General features: G+C 50.6%; 1 protein-coding gene across 1 annotated transcript; it reads right to left on the bottom strand.

Annotated features, from left to right (window-relative positions):
* Positions 1-4,395: 4,395 nt before the first annotated feature.
* On the bottom strand, positions 4,396-5,570 carry LOC126001297 (serine/threonine-protein kinase pim-2-like). The gene is given in 2 exon segments (XM_049768532.1): positions 4,396-4,981; positions 4,983-5,570. Coding segments are annotated over 2 exon segments (930 nt in total). The 5' UTR covers positions 5,430-5,570; the 3' UTR covers positions 4,396-4,498.
* Between the last annotated feature and the right edge of the window lie 15,253 nt (positions 5,571-20,823).

Below are 20,823 nucleotides of genomic sequence, written 5' to 3'. Positions count from 1 at the left end.
GTCCCCAGATTGTAACACATTATACTATTTCTTAACAGCACACAAGGCAATCTAAAGCCATAAAACTTACATAACTCCTTAAACATTAGAGGCATAGTATTTTTTTTGTTGTTGTTGTTTTTGGGCCACACCCTGTGACGCTCAGGGGTTACTCCTGGCTATGCGCTCAGAAGTCGCTCCTGGCTTGGGAGACCATATGGGACGCCGGGGGATCGAACCTCGGTCCGTCCAAGGATAGCGCAGGCAAGGCAGGCACCTTACCTCTAGCGCCACCGCCCGGCCCCAGAGGCATAGTATTTTTGTACATTTCCATGTACATGCATATTAGCTTAAGTTAACCTCAATTTTTTTTTGGGGGGTCACACCGGCGGTGCTCAGCGGTTACTCCTGGCTGTCTGCTCAGAAATAGCTCCTGGCAGGCACGGGGACCATATGGGACAGTGGGATTCAAACTAACCACCTTTGGTACTGGATCGGCTGCTTGCAAGGCAAACACCACTATACTATCTCTCCGGGCCCAACCTCAAATTTTAAGTGGTTTTTTTTTTTTAAGGATTAGAGACAAAGGAGCACAATAAAAATGGTGTTAGAGTGGCAATTGTTGTTTGCATAGACCCACCAAAATATGATGGGAATGAAAAAGAATAACCTTGGCCTAAATACAAAGAGACCCGACCCCTGAAGTTTCCTGGCATAAGACCAACTCTAGGCTCCAGGCAAGCTAGATCGTCCAATCCAAGACATTGTCTGTAGTACCAACACACTTTTATTTTTCACACAGTCTCTGTTGTTGGTATCATGTTTCTGTATTAAATATCCTGGAATCTGCATATCCTACTTTGAAGTCAGGATTTGGAGCATCCTCTCGTTTCACCCCACCATTAAAGGGCAATGCAGAGAGCCCTGTCCTTTAAGCAGGTTGTTGCTGTTGTTAAGTCTACTCAGAGTTAAGGAAAGTCTCTTTTGAGCAGGTCGATGTCTGAGCAGTGGTAGGGTCTTCCGTGGTAGAGGATTGCTTCCAGGTGATGTTATAGACAAACCTGGATGTTTCATGGATGGCTTCCCTGGTTCAGGGGTGAATGAAAAATGCCCTTTCTTCTGAGGCCTGTGCCAGGTCGTTATGTCAATGTTCAGGGTGTAAGGTCCCTTTGCACTACAAGATTTGTGTGTTCCAACTCTATTAGATAGGATCTTATTTGTATGTATAGTATTTTCCCATTTTAATGTGCCTATGCAAAAAAGGAGCAATGCCACGTGGCATTATTGGTGCATATGGGCGCCATAAAACAAGTCCAACAATCTCCATGATATGGTTCAATCATAAACATTAAACTGGAGGACTCTTTAACCAAAATTCCTTGTTGAACAGCTCATAAAGAGAAGATAAAAAGTGGTTAGAATTGTCACTGTATAAGAGAATATTTAGTAAGACTTATATGGGCCCGGAGAGATAGCACAGTGGCGTTTGCCTTGCAAGCAGCCGATCCAGGACCAAAGGTGGTTGGTTCGAATCCTGGTGTCCTATATGGTCCTCCGTGCCTGCCAGGAGCTATTTCTGAGCAGACAGCCAGGAGTAACCCCTGAGCATCGCCGGGTGTGGCCCAAAAACCAAAAAAAAAAAAAAAAAAAAAAAGAGTAATGTGGGTTAGTGATGTTGGGGGGGGGGTGAGAGGGTTAAGGAGTAAGAATAAGCTTTGTAGGGGTGTGGGAAAGGAAAGAATACAAAATGGGGGCCGGGCGGTGGCGCTAAAGGTAAGGTGCCTGCCTTGCCTGCGCTAGCCTCGGACGGACCGCGGTTCGATCCCCTGGTTTCCCATATGGTCCCCCAAGCCAGGAGCGACTTCTGAGCGCATAGCCAGGAGTAACCCCTGAGCGTTACTGGGTGTGGCCCAAAAACCAAAAAAAAAAAAAATACAAAATGGACATTCTGGATACGTAAAACAAACATAAAGATAAGGGATACTCTTAATACATGCAGTGCGGTTTTCCATATGGGGACTAGTCAAAAACTGCCAGTGACAAACAGCGCAACCGAGCAATTCTCAGCACACCCCAGTTAAGACCCACCTTTTCTGACCGCCTGGGCTGCCACCCCAGAAGGCCTGGAGACCAGGGCAGAAGAGGGGAAGGCTGGGGCCTATCAAGGCTCCCAACACACCCAAGTTAGGGAGAAGACTTTCCACATGGGCTCTCCCCAAAACCCCTGCAGCTAGAGCTAGCCCCCAGCTCAAGAGAGGATGGATAGACAGCCGGAAGCCAGGATCTGCCCGCCCTACCCCTGTGCCCTTCCCACCCTAGAGCTGGGGGAAGGGCGGGGAAAACTTGGGACCCCATCCAGGAGGGACCCCCCCGACACCCACCTTGTCTGGTGGGACCCAAAGGGGGCCAGGAGTGATAGAATAGCTGGGGAAGGCGCTTACTTTGCACAAGTCCCACCCAGTTCAATCTTCAGCATCGTTTATGATCCTCTGAGCACCCACCAGGAGTGATTCCTGAGCACATAGCAGGAATAAGCCCTGAGCATTGCCGGATGTAGTCTCCAAACAAAACAAAGATCCAAACCAAAAACTCTGAAGAGAAGGAAAAAAAAGACAAACCTAAAGTTATTTAAGATGACACATTTTATTGCACATATAAAATATAGCATTAGAAACATTTACTAAGAGCTTCATTTTTTAAATTTTTGAGGCCACACCTGGCAGTGCTCAAGGATTCCTTTTGGATTTACACTGAAAAATCACTCCTACTGGTGCTCAGGGGGGACCATATGGGATGCTGAGGATCTAACCTGGTTAGGTTGCATGCTAGATAAATGCCCTGCTATGCTCTCACCCCAATCCCATTTAAGACTTCTTTTTTTTGGGGGGGGGCACACCTGGTGACGCTCAGGTGTCATTCCTGGCTAGAAATGGGCTCAGAAATCGCTCCTGGCTCAGAGGACCATATAGGACACGGGGGGGGGGGGGGAAATTGAACCGTGGTCCATCTTATGTAAGCCGCATGCAAGGCAAATGCCCTACCACTGCTCCACCACTCCGGCCCCACTTATGGTTTCTTTTATAACAGCTCTCCTGCCAATTATCATGGTCATTTCATACATTCCTAATAGCACAGTGGTGAGAGCATTTACCTTGCAAGCATCAATTTCAATCCAGGTTCAATCCCCGGAATCCCATATGGTCCCTTGAGCCTGCCAGCAGTAATTCCCGAGTGCAAAGCCAGAAGTAAGCCCTGAGCATTACTGGGCAGGTGAGCCTCAGAACAAACAAAACCCCCAGAGAAATGGCTATAGGGCATTTGATTGCAGGACACAGCAGGGGCACCCTAAGCCCTCTGTATCCCAGACACAGGGTCTGTGCCAGCCACAGGACAAGTGAAGAGGGGGCACCCTGGGGCTCAGGTACACTTCACTGTCCCCAAATTCCCAATATAGAGTGCAGGCAGGTGGCAGGGGACTCAAGTGAGTTTCATGCTCTAGGGCGAGTGGAAAAGGGGGACTTGGGAGGACTGGAGGGGTCCCGTGAGGCAAGAGTGGCTTGGGCGTCAGAGTCCAGGACCTATTCTCTAAAGGGCACAGGTCCCAGTGAGGACTGAGTGATCCGCTCAGAAGCTGGAGTGGGGTCTGGCTGGTTGGACAGGGGCAAAGCTGGCTCAGCCTTCAGGCTGGTGGGGCCCAGGGTCAGTGCAATAGAAGCCAGAACTCAATAATAAGGTTAAACAGATGCAGTCCCACGGTGAAGATGTGACAGGCTAAGACACACATTGGGGGGCCCGGAGAGATAGCACAGTGTTTGCCTTGCAAGCAGCCGATCCAGGACCAAAAGTGGTTGGTTCGAATCCCGGTGTCCCATATGGTCCCCTGTGCCTGCCAGGAGCTATTTCTTTTCTTTTTTTTTTTTTTTTTTTGATAACAAAGGTCCTTTTATCAAAAGGGGGCAGAAAATGGAAATGAGAGCATGAGCCCAGGGAAAACAAGAGAGCATAACCTCCCCCAGAATAAATAAACCCTGGGCTGAGGTAGGTGAGCAGCCTGACTGAATGAGAGATCCTAGGCTAAGAGTCCCTTGGCTGAAGAGCCACTGGGAAATTAGAAAGCACCCTTGCCCAAATAGCTTGAAAACAAAATTGTGGTAGTTGAAGAAAGGGTAACTAAAGCAGCTACAATTCAACAGAGGCAGAACCTAGTGGGAGGGGAGCTCAAAATCTAAAGGAACATCAGTTAAATCAACATCTATAGCAAAGGAAAAGCTCCAAAATGTCCTCTCCAGAAAACAGGATGTGGGAGGAAGGCTCCTTGAAAGGATTGGGATGGGGGTTGGGACAGATCTGGCTTCGGTTTTTCTGACCCCCAAGCCCCAATCTGACCCTGTAACACTGAATTTGTAATGACCTGTAAAACCAAGTCAACTGTAGTTGGCCCATCTATCCCTGTGGCACAACCATGAAATGGTTGTTCCAACCAGGAGTGGGCAGGTGGGTGTGGGAGGCCTGGGCACTATTAGGGCAGCAGGGACCAGGCTAGAGGAGTGGAAGCCCCTTCGGGGACATCATCAAGGGTTTCATCTTCAGCTGGTGTCTGCATCCAGGGATCCAGAAGAATCTCCTCCAGTGAAGGGCGTGCAGATGGTTTGGAGGCCAGGCACCGGCGGATTAGGGCACTGCAGTCTGAGGAGACATGAGCTGGGAAGCAGAGCTTAGCCTCCAGAATCTCCTGGTCCTTCTCGAATGGGATATCCCCACACACCATGTCATAGAGGATGATGCCAAGTGACCAGACCGTGGCTGGGAGGGCATGGTACTGGTGACACGAGATCCATTCGGGAGGGCTGTATACCCGTGTCCCATCAAAATCAGTGTAAGGTTCATCATGAAGCAGGGCACCGGAACCAAAATCAATAAGTTTGGCACGACCCCGGCAGAGGTCCATCAAGATGTTCTCATCTTTGATGTCACGATGGACAACGCCGCGGGCATGACAGTTGCCGAACAGCTGACACTACTTGGGCAAAGAGGCTGCGGCTTCGGCTTTCACCCAGTGGGCCCTGCTCTGTGATGTAGTCAAAGAGATCCTGGGCTGGCAAAGGCCGCTCAAGGACCAGCATGAAACCCTCAGTTGTCTCAAACCAGTCGAGCAGGCGGATCACACCAGGGTGTCCACCACCGGCACCCACCTTCCAAAGCAGTGCCACTTCCAGTGGGCATGTACCAGAATCAGGCAAGGGGGACCAGCCCAGCACACGGTTTCGGGGGATCACTTTGATAGCCACCTGGAGTCGATCTGAGATGCGGTGTCCGGCAAAGACAGTGCCAAAGCCCCCCTTCCCCAGGACAGGGCCCAGGCAGTACTCGGCCTCGAATGCTTCTCGGTCCTTGCCTCCTGGCGGCATGGTGGTCGCGGGGAGTGGTGGAACCGGCGATTTGGTCAACATGGTGGCGGCACCGCATAGATTGAGCCCACTGAGCCCTCGGGGAGTGGAGGCCCGGGGCAGAGAGGGTGGGGAACCAGGGCTGGGGGGAGCCAGGGCGGAAGGCAAAGAAATCAGGGGTTCGGAATGCGCCCACCAGAGGCGCCACTTTAGAAGCTGCTGGGTGCGCCAGGCCCAATGATCGCCAGGAGCTATTTCTGAGCAGACAGCCAGGAGTAACCCCTGAGCACCGCCGGGTGTGGCCCAAAAAAACAAAACAAAACAAAAAGACACACATTGGGAGGTGAACATACAAACTAACTGACACTTGGCCATGAAGCTGAACCAACATTTCCAGGGTTTGACACACAGTTTTGGTACCTAAAAAGGATCCTGAAAAAAAAAAAAAAAAAAAAGGCCAGATCAATAACAAGTGGTAGGGCATTTGCTTTGCATGTGGCTGATCCAGGATGAACCCAAGTTCGATTTCTGGCATCCCATATGGTCCCCCCGAGCCTGCCAGAAGCGATTTATGAGCACAGAGCCAGAAGCAACCCCTGAGTTGCCACCGGGTGTGGTCCCAAACCAACCAACCAAAACAAAACAAAAAAGGATCCTAGAGCCAAGCCAAAGTGCAGTCTGGGTGCGTAAGAGGGAAAGTGACCATAGAGAGGCAACACTGAGGTTAGGAACTGGAACTGTTAGGCCACGAGACTCTAAGACTACAGAGGGACACCAGGACTATAGTTCGAAACCAGAAAAGAAAAAAAAAGAAACCAGGACGGTAGTAAGGAAGGAGAACAACACTAAGTACCTCAAATACATGTCTAACTATAGTCTGAGGCCTCATTAGAGTCCTTAGGCCTCAGTACTGACTTGGTATCTCACCGTCCATGTGTCTCCTACAGTCCAGGGGCATCACTGAGGCTGTTAGGGTTTGTGGAAGCCCATCGCCTTAAATAAAGACCACGAATCTTCAGAGAATGCAAAAGCAAAAGCAAGTTTATTGAACTAGCTAGCTAAGGCTTCTGGACAAAGACCAGAGAACCTCGATCAAGGAAAATGGAGAACTTTTATAGTTCAGAAAAAAAGAGCATGGGTCAAAGAGATAGCATGGAGGTAGAGCATTTGCCCTGCATGCAGAAGGACAGTGGTTCGAATCCCGGCATCCCATATGGTCCCCTGAGCATGCCAGGAGTGATTTCTGAGTGTAGAGCCAGGAGTAACCCCTGAGCACTGCCAGGAGTGACCCAAAAACAAAACAAACAACAAAAAAATTTTTGAGGGACCGGAGTGATAGCATGGAGCTAAGGCACTTATTTGCCTTCCATGCAGAAGGATGGTGGTTCAAATCCCAGCATCCTATATAGTCCCCGAGCCTGCCAGGGGCGATTTCTGAACATAGAGCCAGGAGTAGCCCCAGAGCGCTGCTGGGTGTGACCCAAAAACCAAAAAAAAAAAAAAAAAAATCAAGGACAGGTTCTGCTTTTAATATGCACAGCAAAAGCACATAACAAAAGTAGTTTGTCATACTCTTTTGCCAAGCTTATCTGTCTTAGGCTTCACAAGGTCTTACCTCAGTGCATTCTTGTGCCCTCACTTTTGACCTGAGGCCACACTACAGTGGTTCCAGGATTATATTGAACTGTAGTAAAAATAAATCAATAGTGAACTTTGTCAGCTAGATTGTAATGTATAAGGAAACAGAGGCTCTTATGGCCCCTGGTCAGCCATAAGTGGGCTACTGACTGTTTAAGCCTTAAACTTTAAGGCGCCTGCTCCTTGAAACTGTCACTGGAGGTCGCTTGAATCTGGAGTATAGAAAGCCAGGGCTCAAGTGCTAGGGGCCACTGCCTTCTGCTGGATGGCTTCTGCAGAACTGCTGGAGAAACTGTTCACCAGACTCCCTGACTCCCTGCTCCTGTTGCCTTTTTTGCTGCCTCTGCTATGGTTTCCCTTTGCCTGGTCCTTGATCTGACTGACTCCTTGCCTTGTTCCATCCTGGGCCTTCTCTCTTCCTCTCTTAGCCTAGGAGACTGGCTCTCAGGCACCTGGCCTCCCTGCTTTGTTTCTCTGAATTAAACCGTTTTTAACCCTCTCTGGTTTTTGTTCTTGTTTGTTTTGGGGCCCATACCAGCTGGCACTCAGAAATTGCTCCTGGCAGGGACTGGAGCGATAACACAGCAGTAGGGCATTTGCTTTGCATGCTGCCAACCCAGGACAGACAGCGGTTTGATTCCTGGCAGCTCATATGGTCTCCCAAGCCTACCAGGAGCAATTTCTGAGCGCAGAGCCAGAAGTAACCCCTGAGCACTGCATCATAATAATAAATTAAAAAAAAAAAAAAAAAAGAGCCAGAGAGATAGCACAGCGGTAAAGCGTTTGCTTTAGAAGCAGAAGGATGATGGTTCGAATCCCGGCATCCCAAATGGTCCCCCAAGCCTGCCAGGAATGATTTCTGAGCATAGAGCCAGGAATAACCCCTGAGCACTGCTGGGTGTGACCCCCCAAAAAATTTTCTGGGGCCAAAGTGATAGTGCAGTGGTAGGGTGTTTGCCTTGCACGTGGCTGACCCAAGACAGATCTTGGTTTGATCCCCAGTGTCCTATAGGGTCCCCCAAGCCAAGAGTGATTTCTGAATGTATAGCTAGGAGAAAACCCTAAGTGTCACCAGATGTGGCCCAAAAACGAAAAAATAGAAGAAAAAAAAAAGAAAAAAAATTTTTCCTCGTAGACTTGGAGGACCATTTGGGAGGCTGGGTCCGGGGCTGGAGAAATAGCACAGTGATAGGGCATTTGCCTTGCATGCAGCCAACCTAGGACGGATGGTGGTTCGAATCCAGGCATCCCATATGGTCCCCTGTGCCTGCCTGGGTCTGTCCCAGGTAGGTCGCTTGCAAGGCAAGCCCTACTGCTATGCTATTGCTCCAGCCCCCCTCTTTTGGGGTTTTGATTGGACATAACAGAAATAAGCCACCAGGGGGCGGAGAGATAGCATGGAAGTAGGGCGTGTGCCTTGCATGCAGAAGATTGGTGGTTCGAATCCCAACATCCCATATGGTCCCCTGTGCCTACCAGGAGCGATTTCTGAGCAGAGAGCCAGGAGGAACCCCTGAGCGCTGCCGGTGTGACCCAAAAACAAAAAAAAAAAAAAAAAAAAGAAATGAGCCACCAGCATTTGAGTTAGGAAGCACAACAATGATGCCCAACCAGCATAGCATTAAACAACGTGAATACGCATCTAACTACAGTCCTGGTGTCACACTACAGTCCTGGATCCTCATTACAGTCCTGGTGCCTGCCCAGAGTTCTGCGCCTCATTGCAGTCCTCACCACAGACATGGTTCCTTACTACAGAGTTAATGCCTCAGTTACAGTCCTAGTGTCAGGACTCAAACACCAGGCACCAGGCGTGTAGACAGGCACTAATAGTGCTCTTTGGTGAGACTACAATGAACCACCAGGACTGGAGTTAGAAAGTAGTGTTGGATTTCTGGTCCCTCCTTAATCAATATTTATACTCCACCCTAGGATGTGATCTGGGGATGGGATTACTGGATTATTCCCTACTTGGTATTCCTTCTTCCACCCTAGGACTTGTCAATAAAAGCAGGAGTTTGAGGAAAGCAGGAGCTTATTTCTTTGGTTTTCCTCCATTAAGCTGCTTTCCTTCTTAGGAGCAGAAGGTTTGAGTGTTGGAATTCCTGAACCCGTTTCTTGCCCCTTTTCACTGTGTGGATTATTTCCTGCATCAACCCCAACATTTGCTTCCAGACCCACATCTCACCAGATCCTCATTTTGGAGCCTGGGGCTTCAGTTATAAAGTAGGACAGTAGGACAAAACCAGGATAGCACAAAATATCCCAGATACATCTCTAACTAAAGTCCTTGGGCCTCACAACAATAATGGGGCCTCACTATAGTTCTGCAGCCCATCTCTAACTAAAGTCCTTGGGCCTCACTACAATAATGGGGCTTCACTATAGTTCTGCAGCCCACTATGTCCTAAGACCTCATTACAATCCTTGGGCCTCACTAAAGTCCTTGGTAAGCACTCCAGTCCTGGTGCCAGGATTAAATTGAAACACCAGGACTGCAGTGGGAAGTCAATAGTGAACTTTGTCAGGGTACAGTTAGGAAGTAGGACAGTAGAGCTGAACCAGGATAGCATTAAGTAGCTTAAGGATTAAGTAGCTTAAGTATTAAGATAGTATTAAGTAGTATTAAGTAGTATTAAGGTGTCAGGACTAGAATCAATCAAGAGGGAAACAAACACCAGGGGCCAGAGCAACAGCATAGTCATAGGGCAATTGCCTTGCACACAGCCAACATGGGACTGATATCCCAGTTTGATCCCCAGCATCCCATATGGTCAATTTTTGAGCGAAGAGCCAGGAGTGGCCCCTGAGTGCCACTGGGTGTAGCCCCAAAACAAACAAACAAACAAACAAACAAACAAAAACAAGGCTCTGTTTGCATTTTCCCAGGCTCCAGGAACCTGTCAAACAGCACAGGAACTGCGTCCACACCGTTAGAAGAGGGCAGAAGGGCAGAGCTTGGTTTGGGGGTGAGGACACTCCATTCTAGGTAGCAAGATCTGTGGGATGCAGCCCTCAGCCAGCAGCTCAGAGCTGGACACGGACGGACACACACACACACACACACACACACACACACTCTAGAGCAAAGCTATATTGAGACCTTTCATTAAATGTCCTTGGGAGTCTCTCATAAGAGACAAAAGCACAGACATTTGGAAAGAGCAGAAAAACGACCAGAGTCACAGTGACAGGACAGCAGGGAGGGTGTTTGCCTTGCCATAGGCTCACCCAGGTTTGATCCCTGGCATCCCATACCAGAAGTGATCTGTGAGCTCAGAGCCAGAAGTAATCCCTGAATATGACCAGAAACTATCAAAAAAAAAAAAAAAAGGAAGGAAGGAAGGGAGAGAGGAAGGAAGGAAGGAATCAGAAGAAGGAAGGAAGGAAGGAAGGAAGGAAGGAAGGAAGGAAGGAAGGAAGGAAGGAAGGAAGGAAGGAAGGAAGGAAGGAAGGAAGGAAGGAAGGGGGCTGGAGTGGCGGTGCAAGCCTAGGATGGACTGCAGCTCAATCTCTCAGCGTCCCATATGGTGCCCCAAGCCAGGAGAGATTTCTGAGCACATAGCCAAGAAGAAGGAAGGAAGGAAGGAAGGAAGGAAGGAAGGAAGGAAGGAAGGAAGAAAGAAAGAAAGAAAGAAAGAAAGAAGAAAGAAAGAAAGAAAAAGAAAGAAAAAAGAAAGAAAGAAGAAAGAGAGAGAAGAGAAAGAGAAAGAAAGAAAGAAAGAAAGAGAGAGAGAAAGAAGAAAGAAAGAAAGAAAGAAAGAAAGAAGAAAGAAAGAAAGAAAGAAAGAAAGAAAGAAAGAAAGAAAAAAGAAAGAAGAAAGAAAGAAGGAAAAGGGATGGAGGAAGGAAGGAAAAGAAATACAGCTCAGGAGTACATTCTAGGTAGAAGATATGATTTTTCTGTCACTCAAATAAAAAATAAATAAGACGAAGGTGAGAACTTTATCTGCCACATCGTAGAATCATAGAATCGAGGCTTACACAGAAACACCCAGACGCAAGGGACTTCCCACAACACCACCTCAGGGTTCTGAGCAAACGCTCTTCCTTGAACTCGTGCTGCTGCTTCTGGCACCTGGCACCTGGCACCGACCCAGGGGAAGCAGAGCTGTGAGAATGCCAGATGGTTCCACGAAATGCATCATGAGGGGCCAGAGTCACAGCACTGAAGGGCACGAGGGCACTTACTTGCCTTGCACACGGCTGACCCAGGTTCAATCCCAGGCACCCCATAGGGTCCCCCAAATACCACCAGGAGTCATCCCTGAGCACCACTGGGTGTGGCCTTCTCCCCCAAAGTTTTTACTTGTCTTTTTCATTTGTCCTTAAAATTGTTGGAAGGGGGCAGAGAGATAGCTCAGCGGGAGGGCACTTGCCTTGCATGCAGCTGACCTTGGACAGACCTGGGTTCGATTCTAGGCATCCCATGTGGTTCCCCAAGCCTGCTAGGAACAATTTCTGAGCACAGAGCCAGGAGTAACCCCTGAGCACTGTGGCCAATAAATAAATAAATAAAATAAACATTTTAGAGGGAACTTGTGAAACCCAACTCCCCACATGCCCTCCACCCCTTCCACCCTTGGGCTCAGGGCCCCTGCCCAAGGGTACAGAGGACCCATCCCCAGCCCTACCTCTCTGCAGTGAGTTCTTCCTGCAAAGGAAGACCTGGACCCAGAGCTAAACTAAACCCCAGTTTAGTCAGTGACACCCTGAGCGAGCCCTAGGTATGGCCCAGTGTGTCCCTACCTCCTAATAATGTTAATATCCTGCTGCTACAAAGGAAATACCTTGGCTCAGCCCCCACACTCTGCCCTCTGCTTCCCTCCTTGGGTCCCCATCTGTTGCTGGGGACATAGGGGTTCAGCAACCAGCAGGTCAGGTAGCATCAGACCCCCAAAGTCAGCGGCTGCCCCATGGGTTGGCATAAGAATCAGGGGAGAAGGGCCCGGAGAGATAGCACAGTGGCGTTTGCCTTGCAAGCAGCCGATCCAGGACCAAAGGTGGTTGGTTCGAATCCCGGTGTCCCATATGGTCTCCCGTGCCTGCCAGGAGCTAGTTCTGAGCAGACAGCCAGGAGTAAACCTCTGTGCAACGCTGGGTATGGCCCAAAAAGCAACCCCCCCCCCAAAATCAGGGGAGAGGCTGGAGATGGCACAGCTGGATCAGGCACCCACTGGGGTCTGATCCCAGAATCCCATAAGGTCTCTCAGAACCCCCCAGGAGTCCTGAGTGCAGAATCCTATGCCCCCCTCAAAGCCAAAGAAAACCCCAAATCAGCAAGGATGGAAGCTGAGCTGGGCAGAAGCTAAGGAAGGGTGGGACCTGGGGCCAATGATGGGGTCAGGATGAAGGGACCTGGGAAGGCTGGTTACCTGGAGGGGGCCCCTGCTTTCCCAAGTTGACTTCACCTTCCATTTCCTGGGCACCTCAAGGGCAAGGTTGGGGGGGGGTAACAAGCTCCAGACAAGTCTCCTTGGTGGGGGTCATTTCTGGGGGCTCCGATTCTCTTCATCCTTCCTGGGTGGTTGGACCAGTGTGAGATGAGGCTGAATTCCAGGGACTCCCAGAAGAGGGGCGCCCAAGGACGGAGCTAGGTACCTGCCGTGCTCTGGTTTCCGAGCCTGGTTTCCTTCCAGTGGCCTCCCCCTGCCCACAGGCAGCCCCTCCCCTTCTCTGAACCTGACTGCCATCTCTATCTTCACAGGGACCCCTTGACACATTCTGGCCCCCCCCCCCATTTGCAGGAGATTTGCTGGGAGGTTTAGTTTTACGCTGTAAAGGCGGTCAGGGTGGGGGCTAAGTTCCATGTCCAGCACTCATGGGGAGAACTGCTAGGTACCTCTTTCACAAAATTCACAAACAGGATGGCCCCTTGGGGGTCTGGAGGGGGTGATGAGACTCCAAAGAGGGGAGTCGAGGACCTGTAGATTTCTCAGGGGACCATGCTGGTGTGCTCTGACCTCAGGGCCAGAGATCACAGTGGGGAGGGCACTTATCTTGCATGTGGCTGACCCCGGTTGGATCCCAGCACCCCATCGCGTCCTCCAAGCCCCGCCAGGAGAGACCCCTGAGCACTGAGCTGGGAGGAAGCTCTGAGTATAGCCGGGTATGATCCCCTAAAATAAAGCATAACAACCAATGCAGATTCCTAGAAAATAAACATCGATGGGGCATTGCAGGGCACTTCAGCCCAGCAGTGGGGGTCCTGCAGCCAGCAGTGCAGCATAGTGGGTGGTCGGAAGTGCACAGACTGACCAAAGGAGACTATTTGGATTCCAGGCCACGGCTGCGGGGACAAGCAGTTCCCCTCGATGACCAGAGCCCACTCCATCTCGACAGTCCAGACGGCAACCCGGAGGATGGGGGAGACATGGGAGGGAAGGGGGTACAGGGTACAGTGAGGGTGAGGGGTTCACGGTGCTCCAGCCCCCTCTTTGGTCAAACTTCACTTTCTCTCTCGCTTCCTGGACCTGTCAACAGGGGGCGCTCGTGCCTAAGTGTAAAGAATACAGACTCCCAGATCTCTCTCCTCTGTCCCTTCCTTCCTTCCTTCCCTTCCTTCCTTCTTCCTTCCTCCCTTTTTCTCCCCTTCTCCCTCTCTTTCCTCTCTTTTTCTTCTCTCCTGCCTCAAAATGAAGGGCCCCACTCCAGTCCCCTTCAGTGGTCCTTCATGGTCCCACTCCAGTGACCATGGAGGTCACTAAGTGTCTTGGGACCTAGACAAAGGACATTTATCTACATGGCAGGAGAAAGAGCAGCCACGGGGAGCCCAGGGGGGACCCCTCCCAGGGACATGGCTGTGCCTGGGACTGAGGCTGGGATTCCATCCCTGCCCTCCGTCCACTCCCTCAGCTAATCTGTGTCCCTGCAGACTCAGCTCTGCCACCCTCTGGGGCTCCTGACACCCTCGTGGGCCTTGCAGGTGACTTGACCCGCTCCCCACAGGCTTCTTGAACTAGAGGATGGCTTGGGGCAAGGCGTGCACCCCACAACAGAGCACCTTGACCGGCACCCTGGGAAGAGGGGACATTGCCTCTGCAGCCTAGGGCCTGGCACTCGCAGCATTGTGGAAGGACCTCCAAGCTCAGGATCAGATGGCAATGCTGGGGACACAGGGCTGGAGCACAGGGGAGATGGGGTGGAGGGGTTCACCCTCTCCCAGACAGGTGAGGACTGCTAGGTTCCAAGGGGTTGCTTAAGGGGAGGCCCCAGGGCCAGAAATGTGATTCTTTTCTCTCCCTCCCTTGATTTTTTGTTTGTTTTGGGTCTACACCTGGTGATGCTCAGAGGTTCCTCCTGGCTCAGAAATTGTTCTTGGCAGGCTGGGGGCAGAGGATCTTATGGGATGCCGGGGACAGAACCTGGGTCCATCTTGTAGACTGCGTGCTAAGCAAATGCCCTACCACTGTGCTATCATTCTTTGTGTGTGTGTGTGTGTGTGTGTGGTTTTTGGGTCACACCCAGCAGTGCTCAGGGGTTATTCCTGGCTCCAGGCTCAGAAATTGATCCGGGCAGGCACGGGGAGGGGGCTTACCTCCATGCTAATTCTCCGCCCCCCCCCCCCCCCCCCGTGCTATCATTCTGACTCCTCTCCCTAGCCTGTCTGTCTTTCCTTCTCCCTCCCCCCTCCCTCCCTTGCAGGGACCTGAGTGTTTGAAGGGCCGGGGTAGTGGGGTTCGAGGAAGACTCCTATTCTCAGCCCCCTCCCTTTAAAACCTGCTATGGACAAGGGACACTGGCCCTGCTTTGGGGCGTCCCTCCTCCCTGCCCCCTTGGGTCCAACCTGCTTGCTCCCCAAAGGATGTGACGGGGAGACTCACTCAGGTTTACAGGAACAGCGACGGTGCCCGAAGGAACTTGGTGATCCAAAAGCAGCCCTGTGGCCGGTTTATTTTTATTTTTCTAATGTAAAGTAGTTCCAAGAAAAGTGAAGTCAGCGCCGAGGAGGCACGTTTTCAATTCTTAGAAAAGGCCCTTTCACGGGCCGGAGAGATAGCATGGAGGTAAGGCGTTTGCCTCTCATGCAAAAGGTCATCGGTTCGAATCCCGGCGTCCCATATGGTCCCCCGTGCTCGCCAGGAGCGACTTCTGAGCATGGAGCCAGGAGTAACTCCTGAGCACTGCCGGGTGAGACCCAAAAACCAAAAAAAAAAAAAAAAAAAAAAAAAAAAAGAAAAGGGCCCGTTCTGAGGGGAAGCTGAGGCGTGGGTCTGGCAGCCGCGAGCTGATAAGCTACTTTGATTTGGCTCCGCAGTGAGCACGGGGAGGGAGCCAAGGAGGAAGTGGAAACTCTCGGGATTCAGGCTTCAAGGATGGAAGAGCTGGGGTTGGCAGCTCCAGTGCAGGGGAGCACCCTGGCACCCCACCTTCCTCCCTCCCTCCCTGGTCAGTGTTAGGCCCAGGCCCAAGGTGACTCCGAGTGGGGTGCTCTTATGCCTGGAGGGGAGGGTGGTGGTTGGTACAGAAGGTTAGGGATCATCCCCCAATCCCCCGCCTGCCTTCCTCCTTACAGGATTCAGGATAAGGTCAGGATTCAGATAAGGAGGCCCCAAGAGGGCATATGTGGCTTGGGGTCACCCGTGGGCAGGAGTCTAGTAAGGAAAGGTTTTATTGTGTGTTTGTTTTGGGACCACTTTCTTTCTTTCTTTCTTTCTTTCTTTTTTTTTTTTTTTTTTTTTTTTTTGGTTTTTGGGCCACACCCAGTAACGCTCAGGGGTTACTCCTGGCTATGTGCTCAGAAGTTGCTCCTGGCTTGGGGGACCATATGGGACACCGGGGGATCGAACCGCGGTCCGTCCAAGGTTAGCGCAGGCAAGGCAGGCACCTTACCTTTAGCGCCACCGATCCCGGTCCCCCTTTCTTTCTTTCTTTCTTTCTTTCTTCTTTCTTTTCCTTTTCTTTTCTTTCTTTTTTTTCTTTCTTCTTTCTTTCTTTCTTTCTTTCTTTCTTTCTTTCTTTCTTTCTTCTTTTCTTTCTTTCTTTTCTTTCTTTCTTTCTTTCTCTTTCTCATCTCTCTCTTCTTTCTTTCTTTCTCCCTCTTTCTTCTTTCTTTCTTCCTTCCTTCTTTCCTTCTTTTTCTTTCTTTCCTTCCTTTTCTCTCTTTCTTTCTTTCCTCCCTTCCTTCCTTCCTTCCTTTCTTCCTTCCTTTTCTTTCTCTTTCTTTCTTTCCCTTCCTCCCTCCCTCCCTCCCTTCCCTTCCTTCCTTCCTTCCTTCCTTCCTTCCTTCCTTCCTTCCTTCCTTTCTTTCGTTTTTGGGTCACACCTGGTAGTGTTCAGGGGTTACTCCTGGCTCTAAGCACAGAAATCGCTCCAGGCAGGCTCGGGGAACCATAAAGGATGCCAGAATTCAAACCACCGTCCTTCTGCATGTGAGGCAAACGCCTTACCTCCATTCTACTTGGGACCACTTTCTATGCTATCGCTCCAGCTCCAGATTTAGAAGTTTTACCAGGACTCCTCTTGGAGACCAGATGCATGGGTTTTTTTATGCACATGAAACAAATGCAAAGTTATCAAACAACAAATGCCCAATGTCCACCCAAAGTGGAGCAGGATGGAGGTAGAGCATATGGAGGGCTCTAATCTCCCACACGGGCAACCGGTGTTCCATCCTGGGCACCCAAAAGGACTCCCCAGGACTGCTAGGAATAACACCTGCACACCACCAGTTGTGGGCCAAAAGCAGAACACAAATACAATGGGAAGAGGGGTCCCCTAGATGGAACCCCGCTACTGGAGGAAGCATGTATGTGTGTGTGTAAAGACAATCTGAAGAAATTTCAGCTTCTGGTTTAACGACATCACCTCAAAACTGACTTATAAAAGAACAAAAACAGGGCTGGAGAGATAGCACAGCAGTAGGGCATTTGCCTTGCACGCAGCCAATCCAGGAGGGATGGTGGTTTGAATCCTGACATCTCATATGGTCCCACAAGTCTGCCAGGAGCGATTTTTGAGTGCAGCGTCAGGAGTAACTCCTAAGCAATGCTGGGTGTGACCCAAAACCCAAAACAAACCCAAACCCAAACAAACAAAAAAAAAGACTAAGTGTGACCAAGGTGCCTCGTGCCCTTGATGCTCAGAAGGAAAGAAAGTGGATGTGGATCTTGCTACTGTCTTCGTGACTTTTTTGTTTTTGGGTCACACCCAGCAGCGTTCAGGGGTTACTCATGGCTCTATGCTCAGAAATCACACTTGGCAAGCTCGGGGGACCATATGAATGCCGGGATTCTAACCATCGTCCTTTTGCGTGCAAGGCAAACGCCTTACCTCCATGCTATCTCTCTGGCTCCATGACTTTTATTTTATTTTAGTTGTTGGGATGCCAGGGATCGAACCTGGGTTCGTCCTGGGTCGGCTGCGTGCAAGGCAAACGCCCTACCAACTGTGCTATCTCTCTGGTCCCTCTTTGCAACTTTTACAGAGATGTAAAATGCTCTTAAGTAGCCATCAATATTTTCCCAAAAAGCAAGTGACAGGGGGGTGAGTGGCTACCACCTGGCCCCAGTCCCCTGCAGCCCCAAATAAATAGGCAGATAGCTAGCTAAGTCAAAGTAAATGCAGGAAAACGGAGATGTGATATGGTGCACAGGGTTGGCCCAGGTTCAGTTCCAGCTACCACCGCACCAGGAGCGATGCCAGAGTGCAAGGCTGGGAGTAAAGCTCTGGGTGTGGCCCCCAAAAAAACGACAGGAAGAAAATGTCCAAGCAGGAACAGGACCTGAGAGGTCGGACAACAGATAAGAAAGGCCCTTGCTGTGTTGTGTATGCACGAGGCTGTGGCCTGCACAATGCTGGTCAGAGTCCCTGACCAGCCAGAGGCCACTCTTGAGCCCTGTTGGGTGTGACCACAAAACCCCCATAAATAAATGAAAACTGAGTTAAACCGGGCTGCATAGACGCTCAACAGACCCAGTGGCACAAGTCTTGCAAGCAGAAGGCCGGAGTTTGACTCCCAACTCCACCAAGTCCCTCCTAGCCCCACCAGAAGCAACTTCTGAGCACTCAACAGGGAGCAACCCTTGAGCACAGCTGGGGTTGGCCCCCGAGGCAATAAATAAACTAATAAAAAAGAAAAGCAGGGCTGGGGCAATAGCCCAGCCGGTAGGTCTTGCATGCCTTCGACCTGGCATCCCATATGGCATCCCTTGAGCCTGGCAGGAGTGATTTCTGATGGCAGAGCCAGGAGTAACCCCTGAGTACCACTGGGTGTGGCCCCAACACCCCCCCTCAAAAAAAAAAAGCCGAGTGAAGGCCCAGAGAGACACCCAGGAGCTTGGGCGGTCACCTCATAAGTCCTCACCACAGGCTCAGATGCCCCCAGTTTCCCAACCCCCGGGTGTTCCATGCCAATCCTGGTGGAACCACTGCTAGGTTAACACATGTGAACAACACAAAAAGGGGTGTCACCCCTCCAACTCTACTGTCACTATCTAATAGACCAGGGGAGTGTGACCTTCCTATGAGAGGTCAGGAAGTGTGACCTCTGGCAGGTGTAACTGCAGAAGAGGGAGGACAGCACATGCGTACTGGTGGGAATGGGAGCTGCAGAGCATGCGTATTCCTCACAGGCACAACCCTGACCCCCAACATAGTAGCTGGACCATGAACTGCCTTGAACCATCAGGATGATGATGATGCCAGACAGAGAGGCAGGAGCAACCCCTACAAGAGGTCATAGGAGCTGGAGAGACAGCACAGCAGTAGGGCATTTGCCTTGCACATGGCCAATACTGGATGGAACCTGGTTCAATCCCTGGCATCCCATAAGGTACCCCAGCCTGCCAGAAAAAGCCCCTGAGCGCTGTTGGGTATGATGCAAAAACTATGCAATCAATCAATAAAGTTTAAAAATTTAAAAAAAATAAAAGAGAGCCTGGAGAGATAGCACAGCGGCGTTTGCCTTGCGAGCAGCCGATCCAGGACCAAAGGTGGTTGGTTCGAATCCTGGTGTCCCATATGGTCCCCAGTGCCTGCCAGGAGCTATTTCTGAGTAGACAGCCAGGAGTAACCCCTGAGCACCGCCTGGTGTGGCCCAAAAACAAAACAAAACAAAAATAAATAAATAAAAAAGTCATAAAATGCCTGCCTCCCTCCCCCCAATGACTCCTCATCTGATCACCACTCATGCTGGACAGCACCCCCCTTTACCTGGGAACAGGCCACTCCCCATGGGATCCTGGAGCAGAGCACAACAGTACTTCCTGCCTCCTCCTTCTGCATCCAAGCTGCTAAAAACACTTTCTCTAGGGGAGCAGGGCTGGAGTGTAGGCCAGCCCTGTGCTGGGCCTCCTGAGTACCATTGGGGGCATCCTGGTGGCTCCCCACTCTGCTGGTAAGGTCCCCCCACCCCAAAAGAAGCAAGAATGAATGAATGCTTACTGGAAAAAAAAGGCAGCAGAGGCCAGATCGATAGGACAGTGGAGAGGTCTCTTGCCTTACACACAGCAGATCCAGGTTGGATCCCTGGCATCCCGGGAGTGATTCCTGAGCACAGATCTGGGAGTAACCCCTGAGCACTGCTGGGTGTGGCCCCAGATGAAACAAATCAAAAATACCAAGAAGCCAGAATAATAGGACAGAGGGGAGGGCTCTTGCCTTATGACTGAGTTCAATCGGCATCCCGTATGGTCGGTCCCCCCCCCCCCAGGAATGACCGCCAGGAATGACCCGAGTGCAGGAAACAGCCTTGAGCACTGCCCAAGTATGGCCCCCAACCCTCCCAAATATATATATGATAAATATATAAATAAATATAATAAAATAATTTATATATATATATATATATATATATATATATATATATATATATATAAATATATATATATATATATAATATATATATATATATATATATATGACGATTTCATCAGGGAGATCCATCAGGCGGCAGCACCCTGAGCCCCTGCGTGCAGCTCCTTCTTATTTCCAAGCACCAGAACAGACAGGAAAGAGAAGGTATTCGACTCCACAAAGCAAAGCAGGGCAAGAGCCAGAGGCAAGGGGGGAAGGGAGAAAGAGAGAAAGAGACTCAGTCCTGATTCTAATCCTTCCTTGTACACAGGCTGTCTCTACAGCTTCCAGAGCAGAGGAAGGCCATCCCCAAGGACAAGGACAAGGCCATCCCTGGGGACAGAACCATTCCCGCAAGCAGAGGGCAGGACCATCGCCCAGGGCATGGTCATCTGTGCTGGGGACAGGTGGACAGACAAGGAGATAGATGGGACTTTGGAATCTGTCAGGAGAGAAGACTGGGAGCCTCAATGTCACCCCATCCCCTACCCCCACATCCCCGCTTTGCACCACATGTTAATGGCCACAGCCCAAGACCGGGCTCTGGAGTCAGCCAGTCACAGGGAAAGACTCAGCATTGGGAAAGTCTGGGCACACCAACACCGGCTCTCATGCTGAGAACTTTATTTTGGGGGTTTGGAGGCCACACCCAGCAATGCTCAGGCCTGACTCCTTTATTCCTCGGGGGGCTGTATGGAGGTACCAGGTGGGGCCTATCTCTCCAGCCCCCTACCACTTTGTGTGTACTTTACAGAGAGAATTGACACCCACACACAGACCAAAAAGGAGGATGGTGGGGTGTGAACCCAGGACAGAACATCTGCTCCCCATCAGCATGGCTGTCAAAGTGCAAAATGTAGACCGGGGGTCAGGTCTGGAAGGATCTAGAAGGATCTAGAATTGCTGCCATTTGGGCTCCTTGGGTGGCCGCATGGGTCTCGAGGAAGCTGCGGAGAATGCTCAGCGAGCAGTGCCCGCAGGATACAGTTGGCGCACGAACTGGGCGGTCGTAGGTGTCGGGGCG

Source organism: Suncus etruscus, chromosome 2, assembly GCF_024139225.1.
Source record: "Suncus etruscus isolate mSunEtr1 chromosome 2, mSunEtr1.pri.cur, whole genome shotgun sequence".
NCBI classification, from domain to species: domain Eukaryota; kingdom Metazoa; phylum Chordata; class Mammalia; order Eulipotyphla; family Soricidae; genus Suncus; species Suncus etruscus.
This window is presented reverse-complemented; position numbering and strand designations above follow the sequence as displayed.